General features: G+C 43.4%; 1 protein-coding gene across 2 annotated transcripts; it reads left to right on the top strand.

Moving 5' to 3' along the window:
- Window positions 1-1,924: 1,924 nt before the first annotated feature.
- On the top strand, window positions 1,925-19,585 carry LOC311135163 (CTD small phosphatase-like protein 2-A). 2 transcript variants are annotated; one of them, XM_084169071.1, is made up of 13 exons: window positions 1,925-2,122; window positions 5,310-5,529; window positions 6,580-6,709; window positions 8,535-8,681; window positions 9,193-9,384; window positions 9,620-9,713; window positions 9,964-10,075; window positions 10,320-10,406; window positions 11,334-11,396; window positions 11,966-12,045; window positions 12,255-12,381; window positions 14,111-14,206; window positions 17,859-19,585. In XM_084169071.1, the coding sequence occupies exons 1-13, from the start codon at window positions 2,013-2,015 to the stop codon at window positions 17,922-17,924; spliced, it is 1,524 nt and encodes a 507-aa protein (XP_084025197.1). In that variant the 5' UTR covers window positions 1,925-2,012; the 3' UTR covers window positions 17,925-19,585. The 2 variants fall into 2 exon arrangements, with proteins under 2 accessions (XP_084025197.1, XP_084025198.1); XM_084169072.1 differs by having other exon boundaries at window positions 1,930-2,122; window positions 5,291-5,529.
- Window positions 19,586-20,696: the final 1,111 nt, after the last annotated feature.

Here is a 20,696-nt window from a genome sequence, read left to right on the forward strand (position 1 = left end):
TGTCGACATACTCTAGGTCAGTCGGGTGGGCGAGTGCCAGCAGCGTTCGATTGAAGAGCATTCATTTAGTTTTACTTGTGTTTAAGAGCAGTTGGAGGCTACGGAAGGAGTGTTGTATGGCGTTGAAGCTCGTTTGGAGGTTTGTTAACACAGTGTCCAATGAAGGGCCAGATGTATAGAGGTGGATCTGAGAATCACCAGCAGCAAGAGCGACATCATTGATATACACTGAGAATAGAGTCGGCCCAAGAAATGAACCCGATGGCACCCCCATAGAGACTGCCATAGGTCCAGACAACAGGCCCTCCGATTTGACACATTGAACTCTATCTGAGAAGTAGTTGGTGAACCAGGCGAGGCAGTCATTGGAGAAACCAAGGCTTGGTTTCCTAACCAAGTGGGAATTTACCACATAGAACTGGGAAGAATCCACATGAACGGCCCTCCAACTGGAAGTGGGAAACTCCTCTATCATCCTGAGTTCCCACTACTCCCACATGCTGACCTCTGACCTCACCTACTAAGGAAATGACCTATATAACAGCAATGCAACAACAAAACATTATTTCTAAAAAGCAATCTATTGTTTTTTTTTAACACTGTCATTTATTTACAAGCATGATAGCTGAAGTTTTAGTTTATGGTTCACGCAGCTTGTTGGCCATTAGCCAATCTGCGTTCTTCAACGAGTTCAAAGCACATGAATGCATCCAACTGGTATTTACAGCTTCACAACTGGTAAATCCCCACCTCCTACTACTTGGTTATGAAAGAAGTATATGGCTGCATTGACACAGGCAGCCAAAGTCTGATATTCTTTCCACGAATTAGTATTTTGACCATTCACATCAGATTTTTCACATGAGATCATTTTTCAGAGCTGATTGGTCAAAATACCAATTGAGTGAAAAAAAATATCAGAATTGGGCCGCCTGTGTTGACACAGCCAATGACTAAGGAAAAATGTGATCAGATTTTGCTTTCCAAAATCATTTTTTGAAAACTGCTGGACTGTTTTGGAGACACCTTTCCTACCAGTATAATTCTGGCTACCTTAGGTGCGCCTGCACAGGTCAAATGTATGAATTATCCAAGGTTTCTGACAAGGTAGGTTTCTTCTTACAGTGGGTGCACTCGCTTTACTCCAGTGCAGCCACATGTGCTCTGTATCGAAACAGATATGAGAAAAAATAATATATTTCTTACCAACTGATTTACTGCATACCTATGATGTTATTCAGTGGTTGCTTTCAGCTGTTTTTGCAATGGTGGGCATGGTGGTACACTGTAAATTCATTGCATATACTGTAATCCACTTGCCAGAAGATACTTATCCTACAATTACGCTTGTTTACACTAAGCTGCACTGGGGTACTAATCATTACATTAAGACACCATTGAGCTGGAGCGAGATATGGGTCGGAAAACATACCTCAATGTAGGGATGGGATATGCCACTGTACTTAATGTTACCTTTATCCACACTGCTCCATTGAGAATATTTGAAATACTGCTTGTTTTTCTGGAAAAACTACCCTTCCTGGCAGTAGCCACAGCAGCCATTATGGAATGGCATGACACATTGAACAACAAAGGAGCTGATTGGCTGACACTGCCATTACAAAGTGGCTGCAGTGGCTACTGCTAGCAAGCGTGAGGTGGAAAAGAGAAGTTTTACGGGAAAACTATAAGTATTTCAATCTTCTCGATGTATCAGTGTGGATAAAGGTCAAATTTAGATTACAGTGGCATATCCCATCCCTGTATTGAGGCATGTTTTCTGATATCTCAGTGCTGGCTCCATGGTGTCTTAATATAACCCTGATTGCGTTCCGACCCCAGTGCAGTTCAGTGTAAGCAAGGGTAATAGTAGTGTCGGAATCCACTGGCAATGTAATCCACATTCCTAGACATCACGCTAGTAGCGCTAGATCCAGTGTAGTTAAATCTAGTGCATCCACTGTGTTTGTGATGAGGCGGGAAATGGCGTCCACAGAGCCCGTCGGTGGTATATGGTCCTAAACACAGCTGACAGCCAGACCTCTCTCTCGGTGGCCGCACCGTTGCGGCTACCAGTGGACAGGCCAGCCGCGAGTTTCGTTACGAGTTTCTTGGACCATCGGTAAGTAACGTCAATTGGTTATGGCTGTGTCAAGCTAGCTAGCTAGCTAGATGGCCAACTTGGTGTAGCCAATGCTAGTTAACTGGTTATGAAAGGGGCTAGGTATCTAAATATCTAGCGACATGTTTTGCAATAATAGTTGCTAGCCATTTGTTTTATTTCATAGCTTGACCGTCTCTTTCCATGTTCGTTGTTTGGTTGGCAATCGTGAAATCAACATGGCTAGCTAGCTAACTCGCTAATGTTAGCTGGCTAACTTGAGCTAACTAGTTCTATAACGTAGCTAGCTAACGTCAGTTCGATAGCCAGACAGCTGTTCTCTGTTACTTTTGTTATTGTTATCTAGTTCATATTTCTTTGACTAACTATGTACTACCTAACTATGTCGTGAATAGTTAACTAGATCGTTTATAACGGCCGTAATCAAATAATTAGTTAGCGGTTATATAACAACTAGCTAGCTAATGCAAGGCTCATGCTTCTGTGCTGTTTACTGTCTTGCACTTGATCTTACTAGCAAATGCTAGATAGCTAGCCAATTAGACATATCATATTTGGTTTAACGTTACAACAAAAAAAAAAGACTTCTGGCGTGTGTCAGGGAATTATCTTTGTTTTCTTACTAAGTTAGCTAGCTAGTTAGGCCTCTCCCCACCAGTAGCAGCTAGTTAGCCAACAACTTCAGGTACCTAACCAAGTTAGCAGAACGAACACCGCCCACTTTCCCCAGTTGGTACTGGTCATGAAATGGATCATAACTCCAAAGGTACTGTAGCATATTAGATCCCACTCTGTGTAGTTTTTTTTTTTGTGTGTGCAAGATGAGTATTTATCTATGTCAATTAATGAGCTGAATTTTTTATCTGAATTTTGAAATGATCATATATAGCTATTCATATTTTTTTCAGGATCCACATAATCCAGGGGTGTGAAACTCATTCCACAGAGGGCCGAGTGTCTGCGGGTTTTTTGTTTTTCCTTTCAATTAAACACTAGACAACCAAGTGAGGGAAGTTCCTTGCTAATTAGTGACCTTAATTCATCAATCAAGTACAAGGGAGGAGCGAAAACCCGCCGACACTCGGCCCTCCGTGGAATGAGTTAGACACGTGTGACATAAGGGAAGTTGTTCTACACACCGGTTTTCTCTAGATACCACAGCCACAAAGTCAATTGACTATATAGAGATAATTTTTTTATATATATAAGCAAAAATGTGCTTTTGTCTTAATTTAAGGTTAGGCATAAAGTTAGATAAACCCGTGTGTTTAAAGTTAGGTTTAAAATCAGTTTTTAAGATGATAAATTGTAGAAGTAGGCTGTGGTAATTAGTGACGACCGACTTGTCCCTCTAGTCAAAGCGCCTTCACACAGAGGGCGACAGCCGCCAGAGACGTAGCCCAAAGGCCGGCAGATGGCGATATTGAGTCGTATCATCTTACTGTCCAAACTCTTTGTATGAAGCCTGCGATACATTCATATCCCCTCATGGACCGCTTCGTACCAAAAACATTCTCCATCAGCCTGCATAGGTTTCGATTTCCTCCTTAACTTTATATAATGGCGAGAAGGTGGGAATAAACGGAAAATAATGCTTACTTTCCTTATGAAACACAATTTTCCACCACCATGCTAGTGGCTAAATGCTAATCTCGGATGTTGTGTATCGCTTTCAGCCAATCAGGATGAAACAGCACCGCTCAGTACTCTTTTGTAGATATAATACTTTTTGGGATATAAATGTCAAGTATTGTTAGGGCTCTAGATTTTTTTAGATATTTATGTGGGGAAAAATCAATTGTGGCTGTGAAGCTACATGGCATCTCACTGGTTTCCTTTGTTGAGGCTCTGATATACACTACATGGCCAAAAGTTAATATGGAGTTGGTCCCCCCTTTGCTGCTATAACAGCCTCCACTCTTCTGGAAATGCTTTCCACTAGATGTTGGAACATTGCTGCGGGGACTTGCTTCTATTCAGCCACAAGAGCATTAGTGAGGTCGGGCACTGATGTTGGGCGATTAGGCCTGGCTCGCAGTCAGCGTTCCAATTCATCCCAAAGGTGTTTGATGGGGTTGAGGTCAGGGCTCTGTGCAGGGCAGTCAAGTCCTTCCACACCGATCTCGACAAACCATTTCTGTATGGACCTCGCTTTGTGCACGTGGGCATTGTCATGCTGAAACAGGAAAGGGCCTTCCCCAAACTGTTTCCACAAATTTGGAAGGACAGAATCGTCTAGAATGTCATTGTATGCTGTAGCGGTAATATTTCCCTTCACTGGAACTAAGGGGTCTAGCCCGAACCATGAAAAACAGCCCCAGACTATTATTCCTCCTCCACCAAACTTTACAGTTGGCACTATGCATTCGGGCAGGTAGCGTTCTGCTGGCATCTGCCAAATCCAGATTCGTCAGTCGGACTGCCAGATGGTGAAGCGTGATTCATCTCTCCAGAGAACGCGTTTCCACTGCTCCAGAGTCCAGTGGCGGCGAGCTTTACACCACTCCAGCCGACGCTTGGCGTTGCGCATGGTGATCTTAGGCTTGTGTGCGGCTGCTCAGCCACGGAAACCCATTTCATGAATCTCCCGATGAACAGTTATTATGCGCACATGACTGTAAGTCGCTTTGGATAAAACCGTCTGCTAAAATGGCTTATTATTATTGTGCCGACGTTGCTTCCAGAGTCAGTTTGGAACTCTGTAGTGAGTGTTGCAACCGAGGACAGACTATTTTTCCGCGCTTCAGCGCTCAGTGGTCCCGTTCTGTGAGCTTGTGTGGCCTACCACGCCGCGGCTGAGCCGTTGTTGCTCCTAGACGTTTCCACTTCACAATAACAGCGCTTACAGTTGACCGGGGCAGCTCTAGCAGGGCAGAAAGTTGACCAACGGACTTGTTTGAAAGGTGGCATCCTATGACGGTGCCACGTTGAAAGTCACTGCGCTCTTCAGTAAGTCCATTCAATGTTTGTCTATGGAGATTGCATGGCTGTGTGCTCGATTTTATACACCTGTGGCTGAAATGGCCGATTCCACAATTTAACAGGGTGTCCACATACTTTTGTATATATAGTGTAGCTACATGGCACCTCACTGGTTTCCTGTGTTCTCTCTTTGTGTTGTACCTGTAATATATATTGCCCTGCCTGCTTGCCGTGCTGCCACACCAGTCTTCCATGTAACGTGTAGGATGATGAGGCTGAGAGTGCGGAAGGCTTCTCAGCAGCCCAAATCCAAACCTGGTCCCAAACCCAGCCCCGGCCGTCCAGCCTCAGACCCCCGCCCAGCCCAGGCCAAGAGGAAACACTGCGAGGTGGAGCCTCCGGCCAGGAGAGGCCTCAGGATGCAAAAGAATGAGACCGGCCTGTTCTCCACCATCAAGAAGTTCATCAGGGGAAATGCTGTCAAGGTGGGTGAACCATTTTCATATAGGAAGACAAGTTGAACTAATTAACAACAATAGCAATGCAGCAAATGTGAATCAGCTTTCAGATAGTTCACCTAAAGTTGTTTTTGTTAGGATCTTCGTTGCATGGCGTCTTGTCCACAGAAGGCCGGTGTGGGAGCATGAAAAAAAAGTGTTACTTTTTAACCCCCTTTTCATGATATCCAATTGGTAGTTAGTCTTGTCCCATCGCTGCAACTCCCGTACGGACTCAGGAGAGGCAAAGGTCAAGAGCCATGCGTCCTCTGAAACACGACACTGCCAAGCCGCACTGCTTCTTGACACACTGCTCGCTTAACACGGAAGCCAGCCGCACCAATGGGTTGGAGGAAACACCGTCAAGCTGGTGACCGTGTCAGCGTGCATGCGCCCGGCCCGCCACAGGAGTCGCTAGAGCGCGATGGGACAAGGACATCCCGGCCAGCCAGACCCTCTCCTAACCCGAACGACGCTGGGCCAATTGTGCGTCGCCTCATGGGTCTCCCGGTCGCGGCCAGCTGCGACACAGCCCAGGATCAAACCCGGATCTGTAGTGACGTCTCAACCACTGCAGTGACTTAGACCACTCGGGAGGCCCACGGGAGCATGTTTTTGTCCTAACCAAGCAGTAACACTGATTCAACTAATCATGTCTTTTATTGAAGTATTGATTAGGTGAATCATGCGTGTACTAGTCCACATTGATCTCTGTGGATGTGATTGGACACTCCTCAGTTATGAGTCTTACTTCCGTGATGAATAGTAATGATACGTTGATTTTTAACTTTAGGGGAGAAATTATAATTTAAGTTTACATAAAATATGTCAGATTGTAGATTTTCAACATTAGGAAATTCATGTATATTTTATTATGTAAGTGGTGGGCTTATTTGGAACACCCCCATGGGTTTAAAGGGTACATTCGGTACCCATTAAGACCACTAGAGACTTTTCACATATTTTAACATTTATAAAACATTTTAAATCATAAAATGTCACATGAGATGAATCTCTACTCTTCTTCCTCCCTCCCAGGTAGAGCAGGACATCCCAGCTAAGAGACGACGTATTGATTGTAAAGTGGACAGCAGCAACCTGATCACGTCTTCTCCTCACCCTCCCATCAAAGCACCCAGGGTCTGCGGGGGAGGAGCTAACAAACCTGGTGAGTTAGAGTCAAGACACTCCACAGGGTCATCTGGAACCTACAGTACCAGTCAAAAGTTTGGACACACCTACTCATTCAAGGGTTTTTCTTTATTTTTCAAATATTTTCTACATTGTAGAATAATAGTGAAGACATCAAAACTATGAAATAACACATGTGGAATCATGTAGTAACCAAAAAAGTGTTAAATAAAAAATATTTTATATTTGAGATTCTTCAAATAGCCACCCATTGCCTTGATGACAGCTTTGAACACTCTTGGCATTCTCTCAACCAGCTTCACCTGGAATGCATTTCCAACAGTCTTGAAGGAGTTCCCACATATGCTGAGCACTTGTTGGCTGCTTTTCCTTCACTCTGCGGTCCGACTCATCCCAAACCTTCTCAATTTGGTTGAGGTTGGGGGATTGTGGAGGCCAGGTTATCTGATGCAGCACTCCATCACTCTCCCTGGTAAAATAGCCCTTACACTGTCTGTAGGTGTGTTGGATCATTGTCCTGTTGAAAAACAAATGATAGTCCCACTAAGCCCAAACCAGATGGGATGGCGTATCGCTGCAGAATGCTGTGGTAGCTATGCTGGTTAAGTGTGCCTTGAATTATAAATAAATCACAGACTGTGTCACCAGCAAAACACCATAACACCTCCTCCTCCATGCTTTACGGTCGGAAATACACAGGCGGTGATCATCCGTTCACCCACACCGCGCCTCACAAAGACACAGCGGTTGGAACCAAAAATCTCCAATTTGGACTACAGACCAAAGGACACATTTCCACCGGTCTAATGTCCATTGCTCGTGTTTCTTGGCCCAAGCAAGTCTCTTCTTATTATTGGTGTCCTTTAGTAGTGGTTTCTTTGCAGCAATTCGACCATGAAGGCCTGATTCACAGTCCCCTCTGAACAGTTGATGTTAAGATGTGTCTCTTACTTGAACTCTGTGAAGCATTTATTTGGGCTGCAATTTCTGAGGCTGGTAACTCTAATGAACTTATCCTTTGCAGCAGAGGTAACTCTGGGTCTTCCATTCCTGGGGCGGTCCTCATGAGAGTCAGTTTCATCATAGCGCTTGATGGTTTTTGCGACTGCACTTGAAGAAACTTTCAAAGTTTCTCTTAGCTTATTTGATCTGTTCTTGCCATAATATGGACTTGGTCTTTTACCAAATAGGGCTATCTTCTGTATACCCTCCTTACCTTGTCACAACACAACTGATTGGCTCAAACGCATTAAGAAGGAAATAAATTCCATAAATTAACTTTTAAGAAGGCACACCTGTTAATTGAAATGCATTCCAGGTGACTACCTCATGAAGCTGGTTGAGAGAATGCCAAGAGTGTTCAAAGCTGTCATCAAGGCAAAGGGTGGCTACTTGAAGAATCTCAAATATAAAATATATTTTGATTTGTTTAACACTTTTGGTTACTACATGATTCCATATGTGTTATTTCATAGTTTTGATGTCTTCACTATTATTCTACAATGTAAAAAATAAAGAAAGAAAAACCCTTGAATGAGTAGGTGTGTCCAAACTTTTGACTGGTACTGTACATTATAATAATGTTAGTGTGGAGACGAAGGGCTCCATTCATAGTTCTGCTGTATGACGTCACACTGTAGCCACACCCTCTTTGTGCACATCTGCTTATTGGAAACTTTGCAACAAGTCAATTATCAATATCGAATTAAGAAATCTGAATGTCTTGTTTTACAATAGATGTCTCTAGTGCTCATTTCAAATGATAACAATCGTGTCCGTGTAAGTAGTGAAGTTCAGTGAACTACAACAACAACAACAGCTGAATAACTCCTTTCTCTCAGATCCAATGACGTTGAACAGTAAGCCCCTGAAGCCCAACGGTAAGCTGGAGGTCCCAGTGGAGGTCCCCAGTAGCCCACCTCGCACCACTCTCCTGGGGACCATCTTCTCTCCCGTCTTCAACTTCTTCTCGCCTGCTACCAAGACCGGTAACAGAATCTGCCTCGTGTGTTTTTTTTTTTTTATCATTGTCTTTTAACTATCTTAAAGAAAATCGGTTATTTAACCTTATTCTCCGTGGTTGAATCTCAAATGTGTTTTCCTTGATTTTTGTCACGTCCTCTTCTCGCCTCACTCTCAAGACGTCAGAGGGAAGCGAGGAGAGCATTGGACAGAAGATCTTCTCTTCCCTCTGACATTTTGAGAAGGAGAGAAGAGATTGCCACACATTTTTTACATTTTTAGTCATTTTAGCAGAACGCTCTTATCCAGAGCGACTTACAGTTAGTGAGTGCATACATATTTCATACTGGCCCTCCCCCCCCGTGGGAATCGAACCCACAACCCTGGCGTTGCAAGCGCCATGCTCTACCAACTGAGCTACAGGGGGGGACGAATGGAGGGTAAACCTTGGAGATTCACCCATGGCAAAATAATACTCAAGGAGGATTACTTTTGAGATTCACTGAGTTTCTCTCCTGTGTTCCCTTCTGTGTCTAGCTGCTCCTGATTCTGGGTCCCCCGGGCAGGAGGAGGAGACCCCCACCTGTAACCCCACATCTGCAGAGGGCGTCGTGCTGTCCCCTGTTGCCCCAGTAGCACTACCGTCGCCACAGGCTCCTCTGGCCATCCCAGAACCGCCGGTCCAAGAAGGGGAGATGGTTACGGAAACTGATATGCCCCCTCTAACAGGTAACCGTGACGATATGCCCCCTCTTAACAGGTAACCGTGACGATATGCCCCCCTCTTAACAGGTAAACGTGATGTTGGTTGATCTTAGGTTATGCTATACGGGTGTGGGTCAATTTAGAACTGTGTGAGACTTGAAGATCCTGTGATTTTTTAAAAAAATTTTTACGTGATATGGAATATTCTGTGAAAAGATGATATCCTAAATGTCTGAATGTGCCGTTGTCCCCCAATTAGCTCCGGGGTGCACCTCAGTCAGCTGTTACCCCCACGCCCCTCACACGGCCCCCGCAGAGGGCAGCTACGAGGAAGACTGGGAAGTTTTTGATCCGTGAGTACTGCTTTAGTTTATTTATCGAACTCACCAACCAAACACAGTTTAAGTGCCTCTCTTTTAAATAACAGGCAGTAGAAAGAGGTCTGCATTTTGGGGATTTTAAGTTTAAAAAGGGAATGTTTTTTTATTCCATTTGAAACAGAAGCCCCATCTGTCTTGTCACACCATCTAACCTTCTTAGTAATAGTGTGCAAAGATCAACTACTTGGACCTCCTAAGATATCTGTGCCTGCTCTGTTTTCAGGTACTTCTTCATCAAGCACGTGCCTCCGCTGACCGAGGAGCAGATAGCCCGCAAACCAGCACTGCCTCTTAAAACGCGCAGCACACCAGAGTTCTCCCTGGTCCTAGATCTGGTGAGCTTGCAGCCCCGACTGTTCCTGAACAACCGAGTGCCATCAACACATTTCTCTGTTGTTTTGGGGTTGCCTGTAGTCGTCTTGAATGTCCAGACCCAAGATGCATTCTGAGTCTGAGATCTACAGAATGTTCTGAAATCTGTTAACTTATTTGTTCTAAACACTCTCATCCAGATCAGTGCAGTCCAACTAAATTGGGTAAAACAACCAATAATCAGAAACTGTTTTGTGTATTCATCAGGACGAGACGTTGGTTCACTGTAGTCTGAATGAGCTGGACGACGCAGCCCTGACCTTCCCTGTGTTGTTCCAAGACGTCATATACCAGGTGGGTACTAGAGGCTGTGACGGCACAGAAATCCTAAGGTTTTTTAAAATGATTGTCAAGGGCTCTTTCTCAATAAGTATTTCCTTGTGTCCTCTCTTTCTTCTCAAACCTCATTGGAAGAGAATATCCAGTCTTTTCCCCATGGATTTCTTCTTCTGTGCGTTTTGAGAAGGAGGTGAGGAGAATGGACATGAGGACTCGAGGAAAGACATTTAGAAAAAGCCATAGGTTTTATGTGATTGTCATGGAAAACGTCTCTTTCAGTGAGGTATGTTTACATGCACGGGAATAATTCGATATTAAATTGATTTATGACAGTAGGCAGATAATGCAACAGTCATGTAAACCCCTTACTCTGTTTATCTTAATCGGCATAAGGTCAAAATAGAAGTAAGCATACGAGGATTAAAACATCTGGTTGTCTGAGTAATCTTTTGAATGATTAGGACATGTAAACACCTTAATCGGTGTTCCAGCGGTGTATTTAATCTGCTCATGGGCCAGCACCAGCCCAGCGAGCCTCCCTCTTTAGCGCCAGTGAAGTGAGTTTGGAACAACTGAATGAATGCGTCTTAGAAGTAGTTTTCACATAACTTTTTTTTTTTTTTTATATGTCCGAACTTGGAAATCAAATATGCTTCCCAAAAATAACATGGTCGCTGTGGTAGAACGTTTATTTTGACTTGCAATTTTCAGCATTTATCAGAGTCCCATCGGGTAGCCTGAATTTCAGATGTGTCCATGTAAACCAGATTATTAGGGAAAACCGTTCTTTTTGCAAAGAATGTAAACGTTTTAACCAAACTATTATATGAATCTTAACTATCCACAATAATCGCATTATTGTGTGCATGTAACTGTAGTCGGTGAACAGGGAGCGGCCTTGACTTGGATATATTGTCAGTCATGTTATTTTCCTCTCTGCAGGTGTATGTGCGGTTGAGGCCGTTCTTCAGAGAGTTCCTGGAGCGCATGTCTCAGATTTACGAGGTGAGGTTCTAATATATATCTGATGAAGGTGACGCCACACCAGATCACATTTCCATTTTAGTCATTTAGCAGACGTTCTTATCCAGAGCAACTTACAGTTAGTGAGTGAGTGCATACTTTTTTCGTACTGGTCCCCCCGTGGGAAATGAACCCACAACCCTGGCGTTGCAAGCATCAAATCAAATTGTATTGGCCACATGCGCTGAATACAACAGGTGCAGACATTACAGTGAAATGCTTACTTACAAGCCCTTAACCAACAGTGCATTTATTTTTTTATAAAAAAATTAAAATAAAACAACAACAAAAAAGTGTTGAGAAAAAAAGAGCAGAAGTAAAATAAAATAACAGTAGGGAGGCTATATATACAGGGGGGGTACCGGTGCAGAGTCAATGTGCGGGGGAACCGGCTAGTTGAGGTAATATGTACATGTGGGTAGAGTTAAAGTGACTATGCATAAATAATTAACACATGGGACCACAGATCTCTGTAGACTTCGCTGGGACAGACAATCGGAAATCCCATTTTAGATATAAAACTGTTAACCGTTTTCATTTCCGTTCCACAGATCATTCTGTTCACTGCCTCTAAGAAGGTGTACGCGGATAAGCTGCTGAACATCCTGGACCCAAAGAAACAGTTGGTCAGGTCGGTGAAAGAACAGCCCATTTTGCTTTTGAATGATTACAACCGACCATTGCTAAGTTGCACCATGGATTGCGTCCCAAATGGCCCCGCACAGGGCTCTGGTCAACAGTAGTGCACTATGTAGGGAATGGGGTGCCATATGGGACAGAGTGTATTTCCAACAGCCACTACGCTAGACTAATCATCGGTTGTTTTCTCCTCTCCTACAGGCATCGGTTGTTCCGGGAGCACTGTGTATGTGTTCAAGGAAACTACATCAAGGACCTGAACATTCTTGGAAGGGATCTTTCAAAGACTATAATAATCGACAATTCACCTCAAGCCTTCGCCTATCAGGTAAGCCTTCATCAATCAATCAAATTGTATTTATAAAGCCCTTTTTACATCAGCAGATGTCACAAAGTGCTATACAGAAACCCAGCCTAAAACCCCACACAGCAAGCAATGCAGATGTAGAAGCACGGTGGCTAGGAAAAACTCCCTAGAAAGGCAGAAACCTAGAGAGGAACCAGGCTCTGAGGGGTGGCCAGTCCTCTTCTGGCTGTGCTGGGTGGAGATTATAACAGTACATGGCCATTAAGGACAGATTTGTCTCCAAGATGTTCAAACGTTTATAGATGACCAGCAGGGTCAAATAATAAGCACAGTGGTTTGCAGCATAGCTACTGGAGGCTGAGACGGGGGGGTCGGTGGACACTGTGGCCCCGTCCGACGATTCCCCCGGACAGGGTCAACCAGGCAGGATATAACCCCACCCACTTTGCCAAAGCACATCCCCCACACCACTAGAGGGATATCAACAGACCACCAACCTACTACCCTGAGACAAGGCTGAGTATAGCCCACAAAGATCTCCTCCACCGCACGACCCTGAGGTGGTGCAAAGCCGGACAGGAAGATCACGTCAGTGACTCAGCCCACTCAAGTAACGCACCCCTCCTAGGGACGGCATGGAAAGTACCAGTAAGCCAGTGACTCAGCCCCCGTAATAGTGTCAGAGGCAGAGAATCCCAGTGGAGAGAGGGGAACCGGCCAGGCAGAGACAGCAAGGGCAGTTCGTCACTCCAGTGCCTTGCCGTTCACCTTCACACCCCTGGGCCAGACTATACAATCATAGGACCTACTGAAGAGACGAGTCTTCAGTAAAGACTTAAAGGTCGAGACCGAGTCTGCGTCTCTCACATGGAAAGGCAGACCATTCCATAAAAATGTAGCTCTATAGGAGAAGGCCCTGCCTCCAGCTGTTTCTAGTCAAGATTCTAGCAGCCGTGTTTAGCACTAACTGAAGTTGATTTAGTGCTTTATCCGGGTAGCTGGAGAGTAGAGCATTGCAGTAGTCTAATCTAGAAGTGGCAAAAGCATAGATTAGCTTTTCTGCATAATTTTTGGACATTTACATTTACATTTACGTCATTTAGCAGACGCTCTTATCCAGAGCGACTTACAAATTGGACAAAATGTTTCTGATTTTTACAATGTTACGAAGATGGGGGAAAAAGCAGTCCTTTAAATATTCTTGATATGTTTGTCAAAAGAGAGATCAGGGTCCAGAGTAACACCCAGGTCCTTCCGTTTTTTTTTGAGACGACTGTACAACCCCGTGTAGCTCAGTTGGTAGAGCATGACGCTTGCAACGTCAGGGTTGTGGGTTTGTTTCCCACGGGGGGCCAGTATGAAAATATATGCACTCACTAACTGTAAGTCGCTCTGGATAAGAGCGTCTGCTAAAATGACTAAAATGTACAACCATCAAGATTAATTGTCAGATCCAACAGAAGATCTTTGTTTCTTGGGACCTAGAACTAGCATCTCTGTTTTGTCCGAGTTTAAAAGTTTTAAAAAATATTGCCGCCATCCACTTCCTTATGTCTGAAACACAGGCTTCCAGGGTCGGCCATTTTGGGGCCTCACCATGTTTCATCGAATTGTACAGCTACTTACTATATCCCAGAGGAATCCCATACAAAAAATATATACAGGAAGTCGTTGGATAAAAGTGTCTGTAAAGTCTCATAATGATATAGTATGATATCGCAATTCAAAACGTCTTTGTTCTCAATCGTAGCTTTCCAATGGGATTCCCATCGAGAGCTGGTTCATGGACAGGAATGATAACGAGCTCCTCAAGCTGGTTCCTTTCCTGGAGAAGCTGGTGGAGATGGTATGTTCTCATTCTGAAAAGAAAACCTTGCCTTTGGGTGTCCAACTCACTCTAAAACATTTGCCCTTGCACCTGTAAGATATGTCTCTATAGCGCCTGTAGGATATGTCTCTATAGCGCCTGTAGGATATGTCTCTATAGCGCCTGTAGGATATGTCTCTATAGCGCCTGTAGGATATGTCTCTATAGCACCTGTAAGATATGTCTCTATAGCGCCTGTAGGATATGTCTCTATAGCGCCTGTAGGATATGTCTCTGTCTCTATAGCGCCTGTAGGATATGTCTCTATAGCGCCTGTAGGATATGTCTCTGTCTCTATAGCGCCTGTAGGATATGTCTCTATAGCGCCTGTAGGATATGTCTCTATAGCGCCTGTAGGATATGTCTCTATAGCGCCTGTAGGATATGTCTCTATAGCGCCTGTAGGATATGTCTCTATAGCGCCTGTAGGATATGTCTCTATAGCGCCTGTAGGATATGTCTCTATAGCGCCTGTAGGATATGTCTCTGTCTCTATAGCGCCTGTAGGATATGTCTCTGTCTCTATAGCGCCTGTAGGATATGTCTCTATAGCGCCTGTAGGATATGTCTCTATAGCGCCTGTAGGATATGTCTCTATAGCGCCTGTAGGATATGTCTCTATAGCGCCTGTAGGATATGTCTCTATAGCGCCTGTAGGATATGTCTCTATAGCGCCTGTAGGATATGTCTCTATAGCGCCTGTAAGATATGTCTCTATAGCGCCTGTAGGATATGTATCTATAGCGCCTGTAGGATATGTCTCTGTCTCTATAGCGCCTGTAGGATATGTCTCTGTCTCTATAGCGCCTGTAGGATATGTCTCTGTCTCTATAGCGCCTGTAGGATATGTCTCTATAGCGCCTGTAGGATATGTCTCTATAGCGCCTGTAGGATATGTCTCTATAGCGCCTGTAGGATATGTCTCTATAGCGCCTGTAGGATATGTCTCTATAGCGCCTGTAGGATATGTATCTATAGCGCCTGTAGGATATGTCTCTATAGCGCTTGTAAGATATGTCTCTATAGCGCCTGTAGGATATGTCTCTGTCTCTATAGCGCCTGTAGGATATGTCTCTATAGCACCTGTAGGATATGTCTCTATAGCGCCTGTAGGATATGTCTCTGTCTCTATAGCGCCTGTAGGATATGTCTCTGTCTCTATAGCGCCTGTAGGATATGTCTCTATAGCACCTGTAGGATATGTCTTTATAGCGCCTGTAGGATATGTCTCTGTCTCTATAGCGCCTGTAGGATATGTCTCTATAGCACCTGTAGGATATGTCTCTATAGCGCTTGTAAGATATGTCTCTATAGCGCCTGTAGGATATGTCTCTATAGCGCCTGTAGGATATGTCTCTATAGCGCCTGTAGGATATGTCTCTATAGCGCCTGTAGGATATGTCTCTATAGCGCCTGTAGGATATGTCTCTATAGCGCCTGTAGGATATGTCTCTATAGCGCCTGTAGGATATGTCTCTATAGCGCCTGTAGGATATGTCTCTATAGCGCCTGTAGGATATGTCTCTGTCTCTATAGCGCCTGTAGGATATGTCTCTATAGCGCCTGTAGGATATGTCTCTATAGCGCCTGTAGGATATGTCTCTATAGCGCCTGTAGGATATGTCTCTATAGCGCCTGTAGGATATGTCTCTATAGCGCCTGTAGGATATGTCTCTATAGCGCCTGTAGGATATATCTCTGTCTCTATAGCGCCTGTAAGATATGTCTCTATAGCGCCTGTAGGATATGTCTCTATAGCGCCTGTAGGATATGTCTCTATAGCGCCTGTAAGATATGTCTCTATAGCGCCTGTAGGATATGTCTCTATAGCGCCTGTAGGATACAGTTGAAGTCGGAAGTTTACATACACTTAGGTTGGAGTCATTAAAACTTGTTTTTCAACCACTCCACACATTTCTTGTCAACAAACTATAGTTTTGGCAAGTTGGTTACGACATCTACTTTGTGCATGACACAAGTAATATTTCCAACAATTGTGTACAGACAGATTATTTCACTTATAATTCACTGTATCACAATTCCAGTGGGTCAGAAGTTTACATACACTAAGTTGACTGTGCCTTTAAACAGCTTGGAAAAGTCCAGAAAATGATGTCATGGCTTTAGAAGCTTCTGATAGGCTAATTGACATCATTTGAATCAATTGGAGGTGTACCTGTGGATGTATTTCAAGGCCTACCTTCAAACTCAGTGCCTCTTTGCTTGACATCATGGGAAAATCTAAAGAAATCAGCCAAGACCTCAGAAAATAAATTGTAGACCTCCACAAGTCTGGTTCATCCTTGGGAGCAATTTCCAAATGCCTGAAGGTACCACGTTCATCTGTACAAACAATGGTACGCAAGTATAAACACCATGGGACCACGCAGCCGTCATACCGCAAGGAGACACGTTCTGTCTCCTAGAGATTAACGTACTTTGGTGTGAAAAGTGCAAATCAATCCCAGAACAACAGCAAAGGACCTTGTGAAAATGCTGGAGGAAACAGGTACAAAAGTATCTACTGTATATCCACAGTAAAACGAGTCCTATATCGACATAACCTGAAAGGCCGCTCAGCAAGGAAGAAGCCACTGCTCCAAAACCGCCATTTAAAAAAAGCCAGACTACGGTTTGCAACTGCACATAGGGACAAAAATCGTACTTTTTGGAGAAATGTCCTCTGGTCTGATGAAACAAAAATAGAACTGTTTGACCATAATGACCATCGTTATGTTTGGAGGAAAAAGGGGGTGGAACACCATCCCAACCGTGAAGCACGGGGGTGGCAGCATCATGCTGTGGGGTGCTTTGCTGCAGGAGGGACTGGTGTATTTCACAAAATAGATGGCATCATGAGGAAGGAAAATGTGGATATATTGAAGCAACATCTCAAGACATCAGTCAGGAAGTTAAAGCTTGGTCGCAAATTGGTCTTCCAAATGGACAATGACCCCAAGCATACTTCCAAAGTTGTGGCAAAATGGCTTAAGGACAACAAAGTCAAGGTATTGGAGTGGTCATCACAAAGCCATGACCTCAATCCTGTAGAACATTTGTGGGCAGAACTGAAAAAGCGTGTGCGAGCAAGGAGGCCTACAAACCTGACTCCGTTATACCAGCTCTGTCAGGAGGAATGGGCCAAAATTCACCCAACTTATTGTGGGAAGCTTGTGGAAGGCTACCCGAAACGTTTGACCCAAGTTAAACAATTTCAAGGCAATGCTACCAAATACTAATTGAGTGTATGTAAATTTCTGACCCACTGGGAATGTGATGAAAGAAATAAAAGCTGAAATAAATCATTCTCTCCACTATTATTCTGACATTTCACATTCTTAAAATAAAGTGGTGATCCTAACTGACCTAAGACGGGGAATTTTTACTAGGATTAAATGTCAGGAATTGTGAAAAACTGAGTTTAAATGTATTTGGCTAAGGTGTATGTAAACTTCCGACTTCACCTATATGTGTCTCTCTCTAGCACCTGTAGAATGTCTCTATAGCGCCTGTAGGATATGTCTCTATAGCGATAAACAGTCTTCTGCTTTTTCCCCAAAAAAAATCTGTTTAGTCTTCAAGTCACGTCAGTCATTTGTCTTGGTTTACTGTTCTCTCTCCCTCTCCACAGAATGAGGACGTAAGGCCTTACGTCAGAGAGCAGTTTCGTCTTCATGACCTCCTTCCTCCAGACTGATTATGTGATTGGCTGACCCAGCAGGGTGACCCATAGAAATGGAATGTATATTATATGAGAATATTAGTTCTAATTCTACGGGCTAACCCTCCAGTACGTGGAGAGGATGCCTTCCGTTCAACACGGTGGAGATGAGGAGAATCAAAGTTCAACTGACTGAGGATGTTGTTCGTGTGGATCTGTCTACAACTACAGCGTTGCCACTACCAATGAAAATGTGTACAAAAAAACCAACAACAAAATACCATTACAGAGGGACATTTGTACTAAACAACTACAAAACATATTTTGAAGCTATGTATACGTTTTGTATACTCAAACTAAACTGTACCCCCAGAGTAGAGCAGTCCCCTTGTATTATAAAAGACTTCTGTCTGGAAGGACCTCTTATCTACTCTTGAAAGCAGGGTTGTGTTCATTAGGGCTCGAACGTTACAAAACATTTAGCAACGGGAATGAAAATGTGCGTTTCTCATTGGACAACTCCAGGTAGAATGGTCTCCATTTCAGGAACGTTTTCTTCGTTTTGGTGCCTAATGAACACGATCCTGGCAACTTTCTGTGAGATATTTTCTCATCTGCAGCTACAGTTATGGACTGACGGAACTGAATGTCATGCAGTATTTGATGTGTGAGAGGACCTGACTGCTCCCGACTAATTTTAACAGGAACGGGCAGTCAAACCTGTATAATATACACACTTAATTACATGTATATATGACATGTATATATATATATTTTTTTCTTCGTGTTTTTTTTAATTTAATTTTAGTTATTCTTTTAGCTGACTGCTTCTTTTACTCTTTTTATTAAAACATTTTTTTTTTAAACCTTCAAAAAAAGTATTTGTTTTGAAGTTGATGCTACCGAGCTGCTGTTCTGTTGTCTGCCTGCAAATTTTTGCATCCCAAATGGCACCCTTTTCCCTACTGTATATAGTGCATTCCTTTTGACCAGAGCCCTATGGGTCAAAAATAGTGCACTGTAAAGGGAATCGGACGCATACTTGTTTTCTAGTCTTGCTTTTTATGCTCCATTAACTGCTGTTATGTGGTCTCTGTAACAAGGTTCAGTTAAAAAATATATATTTGGCAGGACATTTTTTATGAAATCATGATGTTTTTAAGGTTATGTAATGTAGTATAGTGTTTAACTTGAAGACCCTTCAACAAGCCGTAACGATGGCCTGGAATATTAATTTAGATCATGTATATTTGAGATTTCACCCCTTAAAAATGTTGAAAAGACCCTTCTGTTTTGGGGGGGGGGGGGGTGATGAGGGTTTAGGGGGGGAAAGGAAGGAAGGAGTGCTTCAGAGCTTAAATGACTTTACATCCAGCCCTATGTAAAGTAAATGTAAAATCCTGTCAATTTTGTACAGAAGTTATAACCCCTAAATTGTTATACCCGTACAATTTTGAAATCATAGCACCAGCAAAATGGCCAACATTGTTTTATCTTTAAATCTTGTTTTCAATGCTGTTCTTAGTCTTGTGTGTGAAATCTCTTTTTTTATGTAGGAGTCACTCAGTATGGCTGACTTTTTAAAAAAAAAACTAAAAAAGACTCCATGTTGTCATTGACCGTCTTGGACGGTCACTCCTGTTGTACTCCGTGTTACTCCATGGTTTCCTTGATCATAAACACATTTTTATACAATTAACGAAAATGTGTGATTTGGGTTTTTACTGAACTGCATAAGCCGATACACATTAATGCATGTAACAAATGCCGGGAGTCAGGAAGCCGGTGCAGAAGGTGAGTTTAATAATGACACGATATGAATAAACAGACATGAGAAGCGTACTGAACGTGAATGAAAACAATACTACCTAATGACTGAGGCTACTGAGGGCTAGTCCAGGTGTGTGTGATGTGGTTTGTAGACGGCGATGTCGAGCGCCGGAGGGAGTAGGCGTGACGGCATACATTCATTTATCAAGATGCTCTTATCCAGAGCAGCTTCCGTCACACACACCATTTAAATTAACTTGGCATGTCATCCGGTAATGCGTAGCCTACTGCTATTCCAAATACTGACCTGAACCCAAACTACAAAGCATACTTACTTGTGACACCTATATTCAATGGTAAAAAAAAAAATACAATTTGAATGGGTGTTTTACACTTTTTGACCATTGAATGGATGATACAAGATACACTGAACAAAAATATAAACGCAACATGCAACAATTTCAAAGATTTTACTGAGTTACAGTTCATATAAGGAAATCAGTCAATTTAAATAAATTCATTAGGTCCTAATCTATGGATTTCACATGGCTGGGAATACAAATATGCATCTGTTGGTTACAGATACCTTATAAAAAAGGTAGGGCCGTGGATCAGAAAACCAGTCAGTATCTGGTGCGACCACCATTTGCCTCATGCAGCGCGACACATCTCCTTCGCATAGAGTTGATCAGGCTGTTGATTGTGGCCTGTGGAATGTTGTCCCACTCCTCTTCAATGGCTGTGCGAAGTTCCTGGATATTGGCGGGAACACGCTGTCATACACGTTGATCCAGAGCATCCCAAACATGCTCAATGGGTGACATGTCTGGTGAGTATGCAGGCCATGGAAGAACTGGGACATTTTCAGCTTCCAGGAATTGTGTACAGATCCTTGCGACATGGGGCCGTGCATTATTATGCTGAAACATGAAGTGAAGGCGGCGGATGAATGGAACGACAATGGGCCCCACACTGCAGTCAGGTCAAGACCCTAGTGAGGACGACGAGCACGCAGATGAGCTTCCCTGAGACGGATTC

This window comes from Coregonus lavaretus, assembly GCF_964263955.1.
Source record: "Coregonus lavaretus genome assembly, chromosome: 9".
NCBI lineage: Eukaryota > Metazoa > Chordata > Actinopteri > Salmoniformes > Salmonidae > Coregonus > Coregonus lavaretus.

Bases quoted from the DNA above. Each gene is read 5' to 3' on its own strand.
- LOC311135163 (XM_084169071.1), top strand. From the start codon at position 2,013: ATGGTCCTAAACACAGCTGACAGCCAGACCTCTCTCTCGGTGGCCGCA. The intron at 11,397-11,965 runs GTGAGGTTCTAA...TCCGTTCCACAG, and splicing joins GCATGTCTCAGATTTACGAG to ATCATTCTGTTCACTGCCTC. The intron at 12,382-14,110 runs GTAAGCCTTCAT...TCTCAATCGTAG, and splicing joins CTCAAGCCTTCGCCTATCAG to CTTTCCAATGGGATTCCCAT.